The sequence below is a fragment of the Hemibagrus wyckioides genome, linkage group LG12, assembly GCF_019097595.1.
Source record: "Hemibagrus wyckioides isolate EC202008001 linkage group LG12, SWU_Hwy_1.0, whole genome shotgun sequence".
Taxonomy (NCBI): Eukaryota; Metazoa; Chordata; class Actinopteri; order Siluriformes; family Bagridae; genus Hemibagrus; species Hemibagrus wyckioides.
This window is the reverse complement of record NC_080721.1, coordinates 11,416,050-11,438,549: the sequence shown is the minus strand read 5'-3', so window position 1 is coordinate 11,438,549 and position 22,500 is coordinate 11,416,050. Positions and strand designations below refer to the sequence as shown.

General features: G+C 39.4%; 2 protein-coding genes across 6 annotated transcripts in view; one reads left to right on the top strand and one right to left on the bottom strand.

Moving 5' to 3' along the window:
• Nucleotides 1–15,073, bottom strand: part of sema4ab (sema domain, immunoglobulin domain (Ig), transmembrane domain (TM) and short cytoplasmic domain, (semaphorin) 4Ab) — a 44,279-nt gene extending 29,206 nt beyond the window's left edge. The window contains exons 1-2 of one of the 4 annotated variants that reach the window (XM_058404682.1): nucleotides 12,508–12,783; nucleotides 10,994–11,054 (exon numbers count right to left, since the gene is read on the bottom strand). The gene's annotated coding sequence lies outside the window, so the exon portion shown is untranslated. Of the gene's footprint in view, nucleotides 1–3,530; nucleotides 3,657–10,993; nucleotides 11,055–12,507; nucleotides 12,784–14,814 lie in introns of those variants that run through there. The other 3 variants (XM_058404680.1, XM_058404681.1, XM_058404683.1) reach the window with 3 other exon arrangements.
• A 6,609-nt stretch (nucleotides 15,074–21,682) lies between these two features.
• LOC131362851 (uncharacterized) overlaps nucleotides 21,683–22,500 on the top strand; it is a 5,270-nt gene continuing 4,452 nt past the window's right edge. For both annotated transcript variants that reach the window (XM_058405147.1, XM_058405146.1), the window contains exon 1: nucleotides 21,683–21,781. In XM_058405147.1, the coding sequence (XP_058261130.1) occupies nucleotides 21,712–21,781 (70 nt within the window). In that variant the 5' untranslated portion in view covers nucleotides 21,683–21,711. The remainder of the gene's footprint in view (nucleotides 21,782–22,500) is intronic.

Genomic DNA, 22,500 nt, shown 5'->3' with positions numbered 1-22,500 from the left:
TTTCAGCATACAAAATGAACCGGACTGACCCGAACGTCGGCTAAGTTGCGCGTACGTCCGGGAGCCATTCAAAACTTGCTAGCTTCAGTGTAAAGCCATGCGAAGTGAGTTTACGAATTTTACAAATTTTATTTCAGTCAGTGAAATCTGTGTGAAAGAGTCAACCCACGATACCAGCGTTGTCTTCAGCATGCGTTCAAAAGCTAGGTGATTTTTCGGGCGTTTTCTTGTTGACAGATCGGTGGTGTGGGTGGTCTGTTCTATTTTTACCCCAAGCTTGGTGGCACGACTTCCTGTGAGGACCCTTGACATGGAATGCTTGGCTTGGGTCAGTTCTTTGTAAGCAGCCGTACAGTTTCCATACGCTTCATACTGGGAATATTGGTCATATTTGTGGGCGGCTGGAACGGATGATCTGTATTTACATTATTTCTTATGGGAAAATTCATTTCAATACAAATTTTCCCCTTAAGAACTCCTGAACTGATTAAACTCGTATGCTGAGGTTCCACTGAATGGTCTTTTTTTTTTCTTGCTAGAATACATGTTTAGAATTATTTAGACTGCTACTTTACACCCAGCGCTGTCGAAGGTGAGGAAAGCGTCCAGCTCTGCCTCCGACACTGGAGACTCCTTCCATAAACGTCAGATAAACAAACATGGCTTTATAGAAAACTTCGCCGTATGGAGAAAAAAGTTGCTTTTTGGTCAGCAGCTTCTGACGTTCGGCTACTGTTCCAGAAATCGACACCTCCTGAATCGCTAATCCAGCAGCGAGGTGGAATAAAACAAAATAAATATTAAACGTCTCTGATGTGTGCTGTAGGTCTGAGACTCGCCGGTCAGAAGGTGTCTGTTTCTTTGGATTCTCACACCATGTGTGCTTTTACAGCTGCGACTGGCCGGCAGCCAGACCGGGAGGAAAAAAAAACATTTTTAAGAAGTGTGTGTGTGTTTTCTAAGAACTCTCTGAACATTTCTACCTCGTTCCCCACAGCATCACCAGCTCTCGGGATTGATTCGGCTCAGAGTTTGTGGATCATGGCTCCGGACTTTCAGGGAGGGAGGGAAGGAGGGAAGGAAGGAAGGAAGGAAGGAGGGAGGGAGGGAGAGAGGGAGGGAAGGAAGGAAGGAAAGAAGGAAGGAAGGAAAGAAGGAAAGAAAGAAAGAAAGAAAGCCACAAATTCCTGAGTGTCAGGTGGAAGAGGTTCGAGAGGTTCACCTGCACTTCCTGTCACTGCTGAACAGTTTCAACAGCTGGACTGGATTTCAAACAAAATAATGAAACAGAAAATGAAACACACACACACACACACACACACACACACACACACCTTCATTCAGTTAGTGGCTAAACTCGAATGTTCTGATTTACCGAACAATAATCTACATAATTACACTATCAGTGTGTCCTCTCTCATCACTGCAGAATCTCAGCACACAAAACACACACACCTACACAAATACATACACTGCATAAACATTCACACACACACAAACACACACAAATACGTAGACATTCACATATACACAAATACACACAAACATACACAAATATACACACAACTACAGAAACACACACACACATATATACTCAAACACACACACACACGTATATGTATATACACACTTACACACAAACCCACACAAATACACACTCTCAGACACACACACGCGTTACTATAGAAACGCTAACCTATCACATCACGCGCTTTAATATAAACACTTCTGACCAATCAGAACCCAGACTCTGGAGTTCACCCTCAGTGTGGACTTTCCTCTGGGTTCTCAGACATATAATGAATTTGAGACATGACAAATTGTAAATAAATCCATTCTTGTGAAGGCATTGACTGGTATTTGCTCAGTGACACAAGGACTGGTCGCTTAACAGAAACCAAAAACAAACAAAAATCCCAGTGTTTGTCCAGAATTACAGCCGTCTCTGCAAATGACTCATGAATCACTTCATGAATCTGACACGAGTCACTTGAAAAATCACAAGACTCAAGGTGGTGAATCTGGTGACAGTGCATGTGTGTGTGTGTGTGTGTGTGTGTGTGTGTGTGTGCGCATATGTCCATAAGATGACGTGTGTGTGAGTATTAGTCATCTTATGGACATATGCGCACACACACATCTATACATACACAACCTAAATACGTCTCAATCGGAGTATTTGTCTCGTGTTCATACCGCAAACCTCGACAAGCGGATTTATTAAAATCTCACATCTGGAGAGTTAACTCACGACACAGTAAAGCATAACCCCCTACACCGAAGCACTCCTGAATTCTCAAATCTGATTGGTCAGAAAACATCCACTCACATCACACACTGGAGGAACAAAAATGGACTTTTGTTCTGTTGTTGAATTTAAACCCGTTCATCAGCTGAGTGACCCGAACACGACTAGTTTCCATACATCTGGACCGGGCTTTTCACGTGTGAGCTCAGAATATCTAACCTGCAATACTGTGGTTTAGTAACACACACACACTTTCACACTGATCGACAACAAAACAGAGAGAGACAGAGAGAGAGAGAGACAGAGAGACAAAAGAAAGAGAGAGACAAAAGAGAGAGAGAGAGAGAGAGAGAGAGAGAGAGAGAGAGAGAGAGAGAGAGACGAGAGAGAGAGAGAGAAACAGAAAAAAAGAAAGAGAGAGAGAGAAAAGAAAGAGAGAAACAGAAAAAAAGAAAGAAAGAGAGAGAGAGAGAGATCAACAGGTAAATGAGAAAAAAATGTCAGATAGAGAAAGAAAGAGAGAGACTGAGATTATATAATACTAAAAACAGATAAATAAGAAGATTGGAGGATTCTCAGGAAGATGACACGCTGTGATTATTGTGTCTTCATGAGAGAGAAAAACGAAAGAGAGGATCGTGAGAGAACGAGTGCAGTAACGTAAACAATCACAAACCGCTCAGATTAAATGTAACTATAAACAGATAAAAAGCACAGGGGACATGATACGTAAAAAAATTATAAAAAATTAAATTGTTGGCAAGAGTAGCAGTCTTCAGGATGTAGAGATTCAGGAAAGATGTCAGCTTTGATGATAAAATAAGAGTCTCATTTCTTATTGTTGCTATAGTAACACTTAGGCTTTTCCACAATAAAAGTCTTTATTAAATATATTTTTAAAAGCACAAAAAAAGTGATGGGTTTTTTTTCAAAATTTTTTTGTTCTTTTTTTTTTGCAAATACGTAAACAAGCTTTAAGCTCTTCTGCGTGAGGAGCTCACCAGCCTGGATTCCACACACTGATGGCTGCGAGTGTGTGTGCGGATCTCTACAGAGACTCGCCTCACGTCTGTTAGCTAGCGCTCGCAAGCCCGAGCACGCCCGTCACGCACGATGTCCCCGCGCTGTTATTTAGCGCTCAGCTGTAATCTGCCTGTGGGACAGAACAAGGCGCTACAAGCAGACTGTACGCTTACACAAACATGCAGCAACCAGCTCCATCCTGTAATAACAGCTGTACATCCCTGCAGTCTTCAGTCATAACACACTGAAAAACTCTGACCTGAGTGAGGATTACGTCCAGGAGGAATGTTCTGGGAGGGAAAAAAAACCTGTGGAAACATCCCTCTGAGCTCAGAGATCCATGTGTGTGTGAGAGAGACTATAAAATAACATCCAGAGATCCTTCCACACACACACACACACACACACAGGATCAGGTTTAGGTGTGTTTAGCAGGAACAGGAAAATCACTCCGATCAGGACTGACTGGGACTGAAAGCTGTTTATTTCTTCTGCAGCTCTTTGTGTTGATGTCTGATGAAGACAAAACACCAACACCACGCACTGTCACGCGACTTCACAAAGCCTTTACTACCTGCATTGTCTTATACGTGCGCACTGCATAAGGCTCACTGAGAATAAAAAGAAGGTAAAACAAGAGGCTGCACGTCATGTCACACCAACCTAATGTTTACGTGCTCACTAACTCATCAGTTCACCTAGTCACCAGCTCACCTAATCACCAGTTCATCAGCTCACCTGATCACCAGCTCACCTAGTCACCAGTTCACCTGTTCATCAGCTCACCTGATCACCAGCTCACCTGATCACCAGTTCACCTAGTCACCAGTTCACCTGTTCATCAGCTCACCTAGTCACCAGCTCACCTAGTCACCAGCTCACCTAGTCACCAGCTCACCTGATCACCAGCTCACCTAGTCACCAGCTCACCTGTTCATCAGCTCACCAGCTCACCTAGTCACCAGTTCACCTGATCACCAGTTCACCTGTTCATCAGCTCACCTAGTCACCAGTTCACCTAGTCACCAGTTCACCTAGTCACCAGTTCACCTGTTCATCAGCTCACCTGATCACCAGCTCACCTAGTCACCAGTTCACCTAGTCACCAGCTCACCTAGTCACCAGCTCACCTGTTCACCAGTTCACCTGTTCATCAGCTCACCAGTTCACCTAGTCACCAGCTCACCTGATCACCAGTTTACCTGTTCATCAGCTCACCAGTTCACCTGTTCATTAGCTCACCAGTTCACCTGTTTACCTGTTCATCAGTTCACCAGTTCATTAGCTCACCAGTTCACCTGTTCATTAGCTCACCAGTTCACCTGTTCATTAGCTCACCAGTTCACCTGTTCATTAGCTCACCAGTTCACCTGTTTACCTGTTCATCAGTTCACCAGTTCATTAGCTCACCAGTTCACCTGTTCATTAGCTCACCAGTTCACCTGTTCATCAGTTCACCAGTTCATTAGCTCACCAGTTCACCTGTTCATTAGCTCACCAGTTCACCTGTTCATCAGCTCACCAGTTCACCTGTTTACCTGTTCATCAGCTCACCAGTTCACCTGTTCATTAGCTCACCAGTTCACCTAGTCACCAACTCACTTGTCTACCCGGCCACCAGTTCACTTGGTCTCCAGCTCACCTGCTCACCAGTTAACCTGTTTACCTCTTCACCTGATAACCAGTTCACTAGCTCACCAGTTTACCTGTTCACCAGCTCACCAGTGTAATCATTGTAAAAAAGGCACATGTGTAGTGATGTCTGTAATACTCTGGTCTGACTCAAACCTGAGAGTTTTTATATCATAAACCGCAGCGTCTGAAGTCGGTCAGAGCCGTGATGCTGCGTATCATCGTCCTGATCATGAACACAGCAGCCGGTGTTTTTAAAATCCAGAGGAAGCTTCACTCCGCTGCGTTTCTTAGAACTGGGAGTATTATGGGATGTCTATGAGAACGTTCAACTCTGCAACTCTTTGGCATCTGAACACCTCCAGATTTTCCAAAGAAAAACAGAAAAACAGTTACCGACGTCGACAAACCCCTCCTGAATGTTATGATTCAGTCGTCTCAGGACATGTTAGATCATCAGGCGTTTCAGGACACAGCAGATTTATAGCCGTTTCTGTCCTCAGGCACCACGCGGTCCAGGTTTTTGAGTCGTGACCGGTTTCTTGATAAGGTGGGTCAGAGGAAAACATCAGCATTAGAACCGTTCTGCTACCTGTTACTATGCTTATCTTATCCAGCATGGAGCTGTGGGAGGCGTGGGAGGCTTTAATCCAAGCAGAAACTGGGGGAAAGATTCACGCTACAACAACCAGAGACAATACGAGCGTTTGTTTTGGATATATGGCACAAAAATAAATAAATAATTAATTAATTAAAAAAAAAGAAAAAAAAAAGACAAGAATGAGATTGCATCATTAAAATGTAAATAATAATAATAATAATAATAATAATAATAATAACAATAATAATAAATTGATAGATAAAGAAATGACTAAAAAATAATTTTAAAAAATACCAGCATGCGATTGCATTATTAAAACAAATAAAAATAATAATAATAATAATAATAATAATAATAATAATAATAATAATAAATAAATAAACGGTGTAATTCAAGACCCAAGTCAGTACTTGACATCAAAAACAAATGTATTTATTTATGAAATCTAAGCCACATGCTTCTTCATTCATTTCTCTGAAGCATTTTTCTTGCCGATGCAGCAGAGCTTTAGCCCTTCGGTCCGTGTCCTTAGAGCTCGTCGTCTCTTAGAGTCATGCACTGCATTCTGGGACTGATTTTCGCTCCAAATTGTCTGGGAGAAGTTTCAAGTCTGGACAGTGTATAAGGTTCACACTCTTACTGCAAAGTGTGCTATAAACATCCTTTAGGTGAACGTCTGGATCTTTGGTCTTCTATTATTTCCTCCACACTCGGTGTTTACTGTGAACACACACCTATGAGTGGAGATGTATTTTCCATTCCATGTCACCAGGTTCGGGTTAACGGAAACGGAAACGGAACCCTACGGAGGATTAACCGGCCGAAACAAAGAGCCATCTGAATCCCTCGCTTCTCCCCCCGTCTTCACAGCCTTCTGTTAAAGCAAGAGCCGTGAATCCGAGAAGGCAATCTGCAGCCACTCCTGCACAAAGAATGTTTTACAACATGCAAAAACCGGCATTCGGGTCCATATTTGCATAGCGCTGAGAAAATTCTGATCCAGATGTTGTTTTGATGATCGTCAACAAAAAAATCGTGACTCAAGAACTGATGGACCACGAGACAGATCTGGCTCAGGAAAGAGAAAGCATGAAAAATCCTGCAGGAGAACTGATAAACGTAAAAAGAACGGCTGCGACTCTTCGGTGGTTTTCAGCCAGTTATGTAAATGGTTTATGAATGCAGCTCATCAAGACAAGAAGGCCATTTTTTCCCTATTAAAAAATCAAGCAGAAGCAGCGATATTCAGATACAGCTTGCAATTTTCCAACATGACACAGATTTTCTGCAGATTCGGGCCAAATTGCATCATATGACATCATCAAAACACACATTCGGCCAAATCGCTTTTCCCTTCACGTGTGAGGAGCGTGAGCACGGCTCTCGGAGAAAATCATTACAGATATATCTTCACTGCAAGAAGAACAAGAAATCATGAAAAGAAATCATGTGATTTTACTGATTTAAGATCATTTATGCAACAAAAAAATATATATATATGCAGGTTGCAAAAAACCTATCGAAAAAAAAAAGAGCATTTTTTGGCGCAACAATCGCAAAAAAACATGCTCCTGGAGTGACCGATTGACAACCCTCTCTAGGGAGATCAGTGCTTTCTTCAAGTCTTCAAACACTCTTATTATCAGATAATATCGAAATGAACCGGTGTTTAAGCATTAACCATCGTCTCAGTTCCAATTGTTTATCTAGCTTATTATGTAATTCCATGCAGCTGGAGCTCTCCCTCTGATCTAAACGCTCTATCAGTTCAGAGAGATGGGAAGGACGTGGCTGTGGCATCCTGTTCGTCTCGTCTTGTGGACGCGTTTTACTGACACGCAGCTCCAGGCAATCAGACGCTCGCACCCGACACACGCAGCGCTAACCGGCGACTCCTGACAGGAGCTAAACAGGATTAAACACAGTGATATTTCTTTACAGAAGGTTTGAAGTGGACTCAGAGTTGTGTATCGTGATGTTAAAGCAGCTGGCGTGATGTAATCTGAGTTCAGTAAAAGGTCAAGGCAACAGGATCAGATTATGTGAAGCTTTACAGCACTGGTCCAGGCCAGGGATGGACCAATCAGTGTAGAGTAGAGTAGAGTAGAGTAGAGTAGAGTAACACAAAGTAGAGAAGAGAAGACAAGAGAAGAGAAGTATAGAATAGAGTAGAGTAGAGAAGAATAGAATAGAGTAGAGTAAAGCAGAGTAGAGTACAGAAGTGTAGAGTAGTGTAGAATAGAGGATAGTACAGCAGTGTAGAGTAGACTAGTGTAAAATAGAGTAAAGTAGAGTAGTATAGAATATAGTACAGCAGTGTAGAGTACTACTTTTGTTACTTTTAGTTATGCTGTCATAGCTAGTCTTGCCGGAGTCCCTGCCTGCACTTTAAACATAATTCTGCATTGTCTTTAAACATCACATGATCAGAAACTTAATATCTCTCTCTTTCTCTCTCTACCTTCTCTGTCGAGCTATACACCCCACTCCTGAGCTCCCAGTGTTTGCCAGTTTCCAGTGCGACCGCTGCCCTACCCCTGGTCGGAGTCTCGCCGCTTGATGGTGCCCACTGATGCTGTGGATGGATCTGTGTGGTCCAGGAGACAGCCATGGACAGAGCCACTTGGGGACTTTCACACCATCACAGATATGCCATTTCATCTGTCAGCCCGTGACAGCAAAGAACTAGAGTTTATAATGACCTTAGAAACTACAATGACCTAATAATTCCTCATGGGTCATTGATTGCTGTTGTAGAAAGGACATTAATCAGTTACAGTTACATTATTTTCTGTTTAGTGTCACCCAAATGAGGACGGGTTCCCTTCTGAGCCTGGTTCCTCTCAAGGTTTCTTCCTTTCCATCCCAGGGAGTATTTCCTTGCCACCGTTGCCACAGGCTTGCTCATTAGGGATGAAATAGGATAAAATAGTCTAATTATAGAATTTAATAAATTTATTCTTATTTCTAGTTAATTAGTTATTTTTTATTTTTTATTATTATTTTTCATTTTCCCCTCCCCTTTCTCTGTTTTCTTCTTTTGTAAAGCTGCTTTGAGACAATGTTCATTGTAAAAGGCGCTATACAAAATAAACTGAATTGAATTGAACAGACTAGAGTAGAGAAGTGTAGTGAAGGAGTAAAGACTTATCACAAGAGCAGTGTTTCGAGTCCCATAAAGTCAGTGAGAAACACCAGGAGTAAGACAGAGCTTTAAGCCTGACATGTTAGTGTGTGTGAAACCTGAGGGCAGAGAGAGAGAGAGAGAGGGAGGGAGAGAGAGAGAGTGAAAGAGAGAGAGAGCCGTTAGGAAAATGGGGTGTGACGGGCGTTTCACTCTGAGGCACTGCCCTTGTCTTCAAGAGCTCTTTCAGTGTTAATGACTCACTGAGTGAAGATCAGATCAGAGTATTATACTGAACTAAACAAAACATTTTTCATACACTGTTTATTTGCATCCTGTCTCTTTTAAATAACATTCTACCTTCTCCACTGCTGAATAACTAAACCCCTCATGTGGACCAAATTCTCACACTGACTAAACCCATACACCAGTGAAATCACAGCAACCAAATGCACACTGACTAAACCCCTAACTAATCCCTCATGCAGACCAAACCTTTACACTAACTAATCCCTCATGCAGACCAAACCTTTACACTAACTAACCTTTACACTAAAGGTCCAAACCTTTACACTAACTAATCCCTCATGCAGATCAAACCTTTACACTAACTAATCCCTCACACGGAACAAACCTTTACACTGACTAATCCCTCATGCAGATCAAACCTTTACACTAACTAATCCCTCACACAGACCAAACCTTTACACTAACTAACCTTTACACTAAAGGTCCAAACCTTTACACTAACTAATCCCTCACACAGACCAAACCTTTACACTAACTAATCCCTCACACAGACCAAACCTTTACACTAACTAATCCCTCACACAGACCAAACCTTTACACTAACTAACCTTTACACTAAAGGTCCAAACCTTTACACTAACTAATCCCTCACACAGACCAAACCTTTACACTAACTAATCCCTCACACAGACCAAACCTTTACACTAACTAATCCCTCACACAGACCAAACCTTTACACTAACTAACCTTTACACTAAAGGTCCAAACCTTTACACTAACTAATCCCTCACACAGACCAAACCTTTACACTAACTAATCCCTCACACAGACCAAACCTTTACACTAACTAATCCCTCACACAGACCAAACCTTTACACTAACTAACCTTTACACTAAAGGTCCAAACCTTTACACTAACTAATCCCTCACGCAGACCAAACCTTTACACTAACTAATCCTTCATAGAGAACAAACCTTTACACTAACTAACCTTTACACTAACTAATCCCTCACACAGACCAAACCCTTACACTAAATAATCCCTTATACAGACCAAACCCTCACACTAACTAATCCTTCATAGAGACCAAACCCTTTCACTAACTAATCCCTCACACAGACTGGCCAAACCCACATAGTGACCAAATGCTCACCTTAACTAATCCCTCATACTGATCATACATTTACTAAACCCACAGACTGCCCAAATCCCTGTTACATGGTATCTGCTGAAGTCCTCACTCCACATATAGAGCTGTAATTAAACGTAGCTGTAAACAGTAAACTCTTCATGGACTAGTTTGTTTTTCTTTTCCTTCCAAATATTTTTCTCCCTGAGATTTTTGACTAACGCCTAATGCACTGGTCAGTGTAATCAGCTGGAACTCAGCCAAGAGGTCAGGCAAAGGAAACGTGAAGAAACCAGAAAGACCATAAACACACTAATGAGGACATCTCCTTATGGAGTGCTTTCCCCTTTACACAAGTCTCTGAGGAGATTACACAGGTCAAATACCAGAGAGAGACACACAGAGAGAGAGAGAGTGAGAGAGAGAGAGAGAGAGAGAGAGTGGGAGAGAGAGAGGGAGAGAGACAGAGAGAGAGAGAGGGAGGGAGAGAGAGAGGGAGAGAGACAGAGAGAGAGGGAGAAAGAGAGAGAGGGAGGGGAAAGAAAATGCCTCTGGAAGGGAGGGGCTGCAAAAAAAAAAATAATCTGTCCTCTGACAAATATCTCTCCATTTCACACTAACATGCAGGGCTTCAGCACCACTGGGCGTTTCAGTGAGAGTATAAAAGAGGGGGGGTGAGGGGGGGTGTAGGGTCCTGAGGTTTGGGACGGGTCCAGACTCCAAGTCCACTTCAAATGAGTTAAACAATCAAAGCAAGAGGACATGAGGAACGAGGAACAGAACAAAACATGTGCTAACAAATAATCTTGGCCACTCTCACATAACATGAAATGAGGGGAAAAACAAATCTCCTGAGGAAATGTCCAGCGCTGGACTTCGGTCAAGAAGGAGAAGGGAAGATGGACGCATGAGCAGTGATCGTGGCTGGATCTGACCGAGTCATGAGTAATGTTTTTGCACAACATCCTGCACATCATCACACTCACCTTTTCCACTGATGTGCTAATCATTCATCACCAATTTAATCTCCAGGATCAATCAGCAGGTCTGGGCACAGACACACACACACACACACACACACACACACACACACACACTTCCTGTTACCTTCCTACATCACGCAAGAATACGCTTCTCATCAACAGCCCATTAATACATCCTGGTAATACGGCGTCTCATAAAATCCCACTATGAGTTCCAGTTTCCAGAAATCCAGCTCTGAACCTCCGACCTGAACTTTACCTGAATATTTATATATTTAAGAGTAAATGTTAGCATGATAAAACCATCTCCTTGTACTTGTGAGCTAGAATGGTTTAAATTTTTTTACCTACATTATATGAGCAAAAGTATGTGCACCCCTGACCATCACACCCATGTGACCTTATTAAAGATCTCATTCCAGTGCTGTTTGTGCTTAAAATCATCTCCACACTTCTCCTCTCCTGCCTCTCTCTTCTTATCTCCTCTTCTATCTCCCCTCTTCTCTTCTTATCTCCTCTTCTATCTTCTATATCCTCTCCATCTTCTCTTCTTACCTTCTCTCCTACTTTCTCTTAACTTTTCCACTTCTCTTCTAATCTCCTCTTTTCCTTCCTCTAATCTCCTCTTATATCTCCTCTTCTCTTTTTTTCTCCTCTCCTGTCTTCACCTCTCATCTCTTCTAATCTCCTCTTATCTCCTCTCCTTATCTTTTTTTCCTTCTCCTCTCCTCTCTTCTCTTCTTCCATCTTCTCTTCTAATCTCCTCTTCGTATCTCCTTTCTTCTCCTCTCCGTTCTTCTTCTCTCCTCTCTTCTCTTCTCCTTTCTTTCTCCTCTCCTCGGACGTCTTTCCATTAGATGATGGAATGTTGCTGTGAGGATTTGTGTTCATTCATTCACAAGATCATTAGTGAGATCAGACTCTGATGTTTGGGATGTTGATGAGACTCCAGTTCATCCCAGTAGAGGTTGAGTCCTCCAGTTCTTCCACCTCCACACCATGTCTTCATGGAGCTCAGGGGCTTTGTGTACAGGAACATCATGCTGGAAGCGTTGGGGAATCTTAATTCTTAGGGAAACTGTACGACACATTCTGGACGATCATGAGCTTTAAACTTTGTGGTAGAAGAGCTGATGATGGTCAGATGTACACAGAGCGTAATCTTAAGTGAATGAAAGAGTAAATCCACCACCAATTTCCTGTGAGAATTAATCAACTCTTTGGTGGTAACAATAACTGCACTTCATCACACCACCCTGTCACTGATTGTTTCTCTACACCACCACATCCTGTAGTGTCGAAGCTGTCAGTTAGATGAAGTTGATGTGAAGTGTTTGTTTTTATGTCATGGTTAAGTCAATGTCAAGCAGGTCTGTCTTGAAAGAGAGATTTCTACCTGAATGGGACTGACCTACTTGAACAAAAGGGAACCAAAATAAAAGGTTTAAAACCTCTCCTTCTGCTTTACAGGAGACATTGTGTCTTTTCTAATAGGGGGTGTGAACAGAAGTACTTACCTTCAGTGTCTGTTCCCTCAGCTAGATTACACACTCTATTCACCGGAGTATTTCCTCCGCACGAAAGCTTTATCCGGCCAGCAACTGCACCACAAATCCAAACCAAATCCACTGACGTTCTTCAGAAGAAATTAAGCTTTTAATTCTTGCCATTCGAGTAGGTGCTGACAAAAACTGACACTCTATGACACACACACACACACGTCCAGCTCCACCTTGTTCGGCTCTTTTTACTAGTAAACACGTCCACGCATGTGGGTGTCGTGACACGGAGTATGACACTGAACGGAAAAGAACAATGGTTAAAAGGCAAATTCCTGCGCCAACTCATTTACGAACCCGGGTACGACGCAACAAATTGCAAAAATATCTTTACAAAGATCTATGAATATGCAAATTAGTTAATCCTCTAATTAGCTTCTGTTAGCGGATAATAAAATTCAAATACTGTTTAACCATTTATTGTTACACGGAATGTCACGGAGCGCATCACGATAGTCATTTAGACTTCCTGGCCAATCAGATTCAAGAATTCAACAATGCCGTAGTGTATGTTATTGTATGATATATATATAGTGTAGAATTATATAGCCTGTGATTGATTCAGCGGGTTTATAAACGGAGCTCATACACAACACTTCCTGAAAGGCAAGGACAAGTCTCAGCGTAGCAAACACAAGTGACCTTTGAGCTGTGTAAACAAATAAAACTCAAACTAAGCTACGATTACGATCATATCACGCCAAAAAAACAAGTTAGTTCCTGCATATAAAGTGTTCAACAGAAGACTCCAAGCCACACCACACGGTTTATTAGATTACTATGGAACTGGAAAGTGTAAACAACTCCGTCCTGACACTGAAGACTCCTTCCCTCGTTCCATCACCTCACCTCTTTTACTTTTAACAAGATAAAGAGCAAACTGCTCAATCTTGAGAACTTTCCTCATTACCTAAAGTTACAGCTTTTTCCTCAGGCTGATACAAAGCACCGACACTGGAGACTCCTCCCAAAAAAGTTAAATATTTCCTCTCAAAAACCTCACCGCTTCAACAACTTCATGTGTTTATTCATATTTTAATCAGTTTAGGGCACTGGTGGCTTAGTGGTAGGTTTCTCACCTACCATGTGGAAGCCCCGAGTTCGATTTCTAGCCAGTAACCCAAACCCCAGCCACTGGATGCAGTGCCGGTCCCAAGCCCGGATAAAATGGGAGGGTTTTGTCAGGAAGGGCATCCGGCGTAAAACCTGGGCCAAGTTGTGTGGACACAGCTTGGTTGGTCCGACACGTAGGGAGCAGTAGAAATATCAACAACATTTCTATTGTAATCGGTTTATGTGACCTATCCATCGTACAGGTCTCTGTGTAAGCTGTTAAACTGGCCATCCCAAAAGTCTCCATACACACTTTACAGCAAAATGTCTCTTCATACATAGTTTACATTGTTTTCTTTGAAGCCATTGACAAAACTGAAATCATTCTCATGGCTGTGATGTGACATGGCGCATACAACGCTGTTTCCAAACGTTTGAACAAATTCTGACTGAAAGACTGGAAGTGTTTCGGACCAACCGAGAACTGGACGTCCACAAACCTCCGCTGACTAGGCAACATTTTTTGCAGATGCTCTTGTCCGGAGTGACTTACAGTTCATCTCATTTTATATGCATCTAAGCAACTGAGGGTTAAGGGCCTTGCTCAGGGGCCCAACAATGGCATCTTAGTGGACCTGGGATTCAAACTCACAACCTTCTGATCAGTAGACCAACACCTTAACCACTATAAGCTACAACATAAGAGATGAAACGTATGAAACATTATGGAAAACCCTGCATAGTACCAGTAACATATTAGAACAAGTGCATTAATATAAACCTGTGATTTGGCTTGCAGCTGGAACTACTTTCCAAGATAACGTTAAACAATATTAAGTAAAACCTTTTGGCCAATCAGAATCGAGAATTGTTACACTAGTGAAATTAATTTAATCCACACTGCAGAACACAAACAATAACAACTCGGGTTGTTCTTTATCATTCTAACCACATACAGCCAGAAGTTAGCTAGTTACTTAGTTAGTTAGTTAGCTAACGACTTAATCAGGTGTTTAGTGAAACAGAAAACTGTGCACGCGCGCGCGCTGCAGTGTCAACACATAACAGTAAAGGGAGAGAGAGAAAAAAAAAACCCGCTACTGCACATGCTCCACTCGTTTCTTCTTTAAAACCCCACAAAATGGCCTTTGCTTTTTTTGCAACACGACCCGTTATTTAATGGCGTGTAATGTTATTTTTAAGTGCACTCACACGTCCATGCGCTGCTCTCCACCTTGTTTTCTCATCCAAGTTTTGTTTTATAACGTTACTCCACCGTGGCTTGATTTATCTCGCGCTCACTTCAAAGAAACGTTAAGCTGAAAAGAGGAGGAAAAAAATGGGCGCAACACCTCCTCTACCTGCACCTATGTGGAGCTAAAATGTCCAATCCTCGCCATTTTAAGTGGCTTTCGGTGCTTTCTCCTGGTCTTAAAGCGCTCATGCTGACTCTCGCGCCCACGCTGTTATGGATACATTGAGAAAGGGGAGGAGGATAAGAGAGTGGGCGTGTCTCAAACCGTGAGCCTTAGATATTGAGTACACTAGGTAGGGCACAACGCTTGAGCTGAAACCCTCAACCGTCTATATTGTTTTCCCTGATACTAAGCACAGGTGTGCAACCATATTAAATAAAGGATTGGATCATTTTTTTCTGTACCTATGCATGGGTTTATCAGCGTTTGTTTACTCATATTTCAGTTATTATGCACAAGGCCGTCTTCTGCTGCATGACAATTTTATTGACAATGACAATTTTATTGACAATGACAATTTTATTGAATGACCTCATATCCTTCTGCCAGATGTAAAAGTTGTCGTCATTTTTTTGGCACAAAAAATCTGCAGGGACTCAAAAAACTCACAACCTCCAAAATGGAAAAGTCCAGCGATGTGGTTATTCAACTCTTAGTAATAATCCATCTTGCCCGAGTTCTGACCTAAACAAACCTGACATCCCAAACGATATGTAGGCGTATGTCAAATGTAAATGTTGTTACACTAGTGAAATGAAATTAAATCCACACTAAAAAAATTGCACAACACAGCAACATCAACTGGGGTTGTTCTTTATCATTTCAACCACATAAAATCAGAAGTTAGTTAGTTAGTTAGTTAGTTAGTTAGTTAGTTAGACTCAAAAAACGACTCAAAGAAACCTGACATCACAACGCCTGACACCGCTAACGACTCAACACAGGGACTCACAACTTCCGAAATGGAAAAGTCTAGTTTTGTGGTTATTCAACTCTTAGTAACAATCCATCTTGCCCAAGTTCTGACCTAAACAACAATATGTAGGCACATGTCAACTGTAAATGATGTAGCTGTTGGACTGTAAAAACTTGTTTTAACAACTATTAAGAAGATTACTTTCAATGAGCAATGATGAACTAGACAGCTGACCTGTCTGATATTTATCCCTATTTATCAGGAAGAAATGATTCATTTATGATTCATGATGTTCAGAAGAAATGTCAAAGGGGAACTTTCCGATTACACAGAATCACAGTCCCAGGTTGCATCATTAAAATGCCTTATTTATTTATTTGTTTGTTTGTTTGTTTGTTTGTTTATTTATTTAATAGCAACCAAATCTCTCATAGTATAACATAAACAACAATTCTTTCATCGCCTGACATCAACTAGCTAGCTTAACTAGCTTTAATCGGAATCAGAAAGACACACGCTCTTCATGTGAAACCTTTCTCTAGATCGCCTCATCCTGAAATCTCAAAACCATTGTATCTGTGCTGACAATTTAACCCCGAATGACAACCATTAAAAAGAATAATGGATCTGAGTGTGTTAAATACAGACATCAAGCGAATCAATGTGGCCATTTAGCCGTTAGCTGATATTACCAAGATTGATATTTTATTTGCACAGGAGATAAGTCTATAAGCCTATAAAAATGCTAACGTATTTTGAACACCCTGAAAGCTCATAGCAACGGGAGAATATTTTTGTTATGTTTTGCAACATGTCTAGACAAACATGGGTTCATTTGTCTTCCTCAGAGGTCTGAGTAACATTCAGTGGATTTCTGGGAATTAAAAAGTCTATAGAAATGGGTGATTATATTACAGACACGGGTATGATTGCTCAATATAACGGGCTATAGCTCTCTAAAAGGAACAGTAAATGGATGGAAATGAAGTGAAATTGAAAATACAGATATAGACTTTAAACAAACAAACAAAAAACAGAACATTGGTGCTTAACAGTTCCCCATCTGACAGATGCTACTCATTTCTGGAACCACACTGGATGGAGATGAGCACGTTCTTTATAAAATATAGTTTAAAGATATAATTTAGTGTACATAGAAGATAAACTAAACCATAAATACTCCAATACTTAGTACCACATTGCAAATGGGGCAGAGGGAAATTTTCAAAATGGCAAACACGATTGCAACTTTGTCATTGAATCGCAGATAAAAAACAAGCAAGCAAATAATGCAAATAATGTTTTATTGTGTACATTTCAGATTCAAAAAATGAGTCATTTCTATTTGTGGTATCATTTAGCCCCTTAGTATAAACCATTTAAGGCTTGAATACAAACGTTGTGATTCAGTGTATCCCTGTATGCTAATATTCTTGTATGCTAATACTTTTGAACTGTACACCGAGGCAAAAATATAAAACTAGAATATATTTATTTACATTAAAGACATTTTCACATTACTTTAAATGATGCTGTGGTGTTTATTTTTATTTTATTTGTTACTACCCCTTGTTTCTTGTGTGATGTTTACACTTGGTTTAGCACTTTGTGTTGGATAAACTCGCTAGCTAACGGTTAACAGGCTGCAATTAGCAAACTTTCTCACACAAAATAAGCTGAAGTTGGTGTACATAAATGTCATTTGGTGTGTAAATGTGCTGGGAATAAGACTAAAGACCGTGAAAATTTATATCTTTTGCACTTGTGACATCTAGTGGTGGTTAAAAGAAGACTTTAAACATGGCTGAGTCACCTAAATAGTGCCATATTGGACACGTAGTGCACTAGCAGGCCTAGGAAGCGATCTCTTGACTAAACACTGCTGAATTAGTCAGAAATTGTTGATTTATTTTCTATAACAAGAGTTCTGACAATCCTCCAACTTCAATTTACACGATTATATTAATTTTCTATTAATTGTATTATTATAAACTTAGCGTTTCTATAGCAACAACTTGGATTTACACACCAGGATTTATAGTCCACATAATCTAACCTAATAATTAACTATTAAAGTTGTTCAATTCAACAAAGAACAACATGTGCTTTCTGTAAGGACAAAATATGAAATGTGTATTAAATATAAAGAGTTAAAAAAATAATAATAATAATAATTGGAAAGTTGCTGTGGTGTAATAGGAATAAAACATTTCAATACATTCTGTAATATGTCAAATGAAAAAATGAATAAACTTGATAATGTTTTAAAGTGTAACTCAGCTTCATCAGACCACCACATTGTCTATTAGCGGAATACACCCTGATGAGACATAAGTGTATCACACAGGAGCACACACACACACACACACACACACACACATGGGCATTCACACCTTAAGACATCTAACAGTTTCCAATCCACCAACTGACATGTTTTTGGGAGGTGTGAGGAAACTGAACATATTGAACAGAACACACACACGCACACACACGCACACACACACACAACACCAGTCACCTTGGCTAACATGACTAAACTCTAACCCTAACCCTTGCCCTCGTCACCTCAGGCTTGCTCATTAGAGATAAATTTCAGAGATTAACAGTAACTTCATTTTAAACTTTAGCATTTTCCTGCTATGTTTCTATACGTCTATAAAGCTGCCGTGTTACAAATAAGTTGAAATTAAACACAAATATATATATATAAACAGAGCATAATTATGGCATTGGAAGTCATTTTAATGATATCTTACCTGGTTCAGTCAGTCAGAAAGTTTAAAGAATTGCATTGTATCTGGACCGATGCTAAGATAAAGCCGCATACAGTACAACTATATCAGCTTCCTCAAAGTCCATCCATATTGAAAATGTTTTTTTTGTTTTTTTAAAATGTAATAATATTAATAATAAAGTTGCATGCGCACAGCTTCAGAGATTTATTATAACAATAGAATGTACATGTCTTGCTGCCGAGCTGCAGGTCGGTTAGGACACCAGTGCAGTGCAGTAAGAGGATCCACAAGAGGAGAAAAGAGGATTTGAGGCTTAACCCTGACCTCGAAACACGTCTCCAACCCAGCAAAGATTAAACATACAGAAATACAGAAGTTTTAAAAAGAAAAAGGCGCACACGATTACGTCACACTAATACCAGGTACAGAAAGATTTCTCTGTGCCTCTTGCTTTTTGCCCCAGGGCAACAATGAGGCTAATTGAACTAAAGGTCAACGGAAATCTTTTGTGTAACTACAAAAGCCCAACCTTCCTGCGCTTGCTTACTCGTGTACTCTGTAAATAGCTTGTAATTGAAGTTTAAAGTGGAACTTTCTGGTGATAACTCGCCTTGAAATGTTCAAAAATATCCTTTCATTCCTGTTTTCCAAAATGGCCGCCGTGATAGAGCTGCAGCTTTTAGCATCAGAGTGTTTTCTTCATGTAAAAGTCTGGACTGAGTGAAAACCTGTGTGATATTTGAGTGATATATTTACTCAGTGTGTGTGTGTGGGTCTCTATATAAAAAGATTTTGAGTGAGCTAAAATGTTAGCGTGTTAGCTTTAATAGATCCATTTGCTATCCGATCTACTTTAATGCATAACTGTAGGTGTTCATTTCACCCTGAGAGCTAAATGTGCTCTGTGAATGAATTTAGGTCTTCTCTTCTTTTTTTTTGGCTTTCTTGTCCTATATATTACTTTTGAGCTCATTTAAAAGTGTTAGATGTTAATTCGAGGCTGTAGCGGTGCGTCAGTCATTCAGCACAGGCTGTAGTATTTGAAGACACACACCACCTTATTACTGCTCACAAAGGTCACACTGATGTTATCACTGAGACGATATACAGGAAAAGCACACAGCGTGGGCGTCATGGATTGTAGGTCATTCCGCTCCGCTCTCGCTCACAGCCTCGATTGCGTTGGCGTTTACGCCCTGCGTGTGGTTTTTAGACCAAAGCTGAAATGCTGAGCTGTTGCTCTGCAGCTACGGACACGAAGGCGAACACTGAGGAGGAAACATTTGTGGCATGCGGTGTGACAGACGTACTGCTTATTAAAAAAAATACTGCATGAAAAAAACCTTTTACAAATTTTCAATTCTATTCAATTCAATGCGGGTTGGTTTGTGTAGCAGTTTTAACAAAGCAATAGAAGCTTAACAGAAATATATTCCATTCTAAATTCTGTTGTTTTTATTTATTGTCATTTTTAATTCGGTTTTTATTTATAATTTTAAATGGAATAGATTTTATTTTAGATTTAATTACATTTCATATATTTAATTTAATCTAAATTAATGTAATTTAATGTTATTTAATTTAATTTCATAGATTTCATTTTACACATATTATTATATCGCTCAAAAAAAATCCTATTAAAAAATTGTGTTGACTAGCTGAACCCTAAATATTTAATATATATATATATATATATATATATATATATATGTGTGTGTGTGTGTGTGTGTGTGTGTGTGTGTGTGTGTTTAATGCATATAAACCATATATTCATTTCTGTATATATGCATGGCTTAATAACCGTATCTATACTTATATACAATTACAATAAACATAAAACTGTGTTTATTGTTAATTATATTTAATTATTCAAAACTGTTTATTATTTAATCATTACACAAATATATATATATATATATAAATAAAACAATTTGAGGCAGTATTTTATTAATCATCAGTGGTGTGGTTAATGGCTGTGAAAGCAGCTGAAGTACTCAGTATAGTAACACTTTTACTTTAAAATGTCAGAGGTGAAAGTGGTGAAGGAAGCTTTGGCATCTGCAGGAACTTTAATGTGTACACCAGAGCAGTGACTGTGCTTTAGTAAGCATACAGCAGCACATAAACACAAACATGCTTCTGTCTCGGCAACTCCTGAGAGGTTTTATTATTTAGATGTTTATTAAAAAATAATTAAAAATAGTTTTGATAATGTTTTATAGTGCATTTACAGTGTAGGTGTGTGTACAGTACAGTGCAGCTTCTGGATCTGGATTCAGATTTAAACCTGGGAGTGGGCGTGGCCTAAAGTAGACTGGGAGTAGTTATTGTTGTTGTTGTTGTTGTTGTTGTTTTATTTTGTGAATGTTAAAAATGGCAGCTCCACATCTTGTGTTCATAGTTAGTCTAGAATTGGAGATGACTAATCCCGCTCACACAGGGATTATTTATGGAGCTGCTACGTGTATCTGGTCAGTGTGAGGTAACCTCACTGTATTACTGAATAAACACTCGAACAGTTCAGGGTGTGTTTATCTACATACCTTTACTACAGAGATGTAATCACTCACACTCTCCTTTATCCTTCTTTCTTTCTTTCTTTCTTTCTTTCTTTCTTTCTTTCTTTCTTTCTTTCTTTCTTTCTTTCTTTCTGTCTTCCTTTTTTTCAGACTCTAGCAGCCACAGCTACACATTCTCACTGAAAGTCCTACAGAATTCCTTTGGAAGGCCGGTTAGAGGAAACACATGCACAGAAACAGGAAAGTTAGACAGAGTTACATCAATACTGAACTGTTACTAGGTGACCTGTGTTAAAAACAACAACATCATTCGCATCATTAATGCAGAGTTTCAGTGTATCATTATTTAAAGCTGAAATATCAGTGCAGCAAAAAAATGATCAAACTATGTTTTAGTTTAGAGCAGCACACAAATACAGTATAATATTCCCAGCCTTGGTAAACGTGCAGAATAAACTAACTAACTAACTAACTAACTAACTAACTAACTAACTAACTAACTAACTAATGAATTAACTAACTAATGAACTAACTAACTAATGAATTAATATGAATGTTGAGCGTTTCTGGTCTGCCGTAACTTTTTTATTCTCATTTCCTTTTCCTTCTGTTCTAAAGAAGCCAATGTTTTAAAACACACACACACACACACACACCAGAGGTAAGAGAGCGGATGCCGGTGGATGTTAATGCTCCTGAACACTTTCATCATGGCACACAAACTCGCTCTTCTCTGCCTGTTTGCTCTTCAGTGTAAGTTAAAGTGTGTGTGTGTGTGTGTGTACTATTATAAAATAGTAACCAATCTATTTCTATTATATATAGTTCTGCTGTGTCATGTTTCTATGGTAGCCGTAACAGTGCATTTTTCACTTTTTCTCTTATATAATTCATATATAACCATCAATCTTTCTTTTTTCCACTCCTTCTTCTTCTTCTTTGCATAATCTTTTCTTTTTTTAGTTTATTATTATTATTTTTTTATATAAGGTTTGTTTTTTTGTATTGTTTGGTTTTGGTTTGTTTTTTCTATCTATCTTTCTATCTTTCTTTTTTTTCTGTCATTATTTTTTACATATTCTTTCTAACTTTTTGGTAATTTTTAATTACATTTTTTATTAGTTTTGGGGTTTTTTTTGTTTGCTTTACTCTTTATTTTCTTTCTTTTTTCTTTCTTTTTAGCTTTTTATATTTATATCTTTCTTACTCGTTTCTTTCTTATTTTTTATTTTCATTTTTTATTATAATTTATAAAATTACATTAATTAATGATTACTTATACTTTATTATTTATTTGTTTGTTTGTTTATTCATCACTCATTTCTTTCTTACTTTTTCATATATTAAAAAATATTTTTAGCAGGGTTTTTTTTCTTTTTTTATTAAATCTTATTTTATTTATTTATGTCTACTTTGCTCAATTCTTTCTTACTTTTTGTTTAAATTTTTATTTTCTTTCTTTCTTTCTTTCT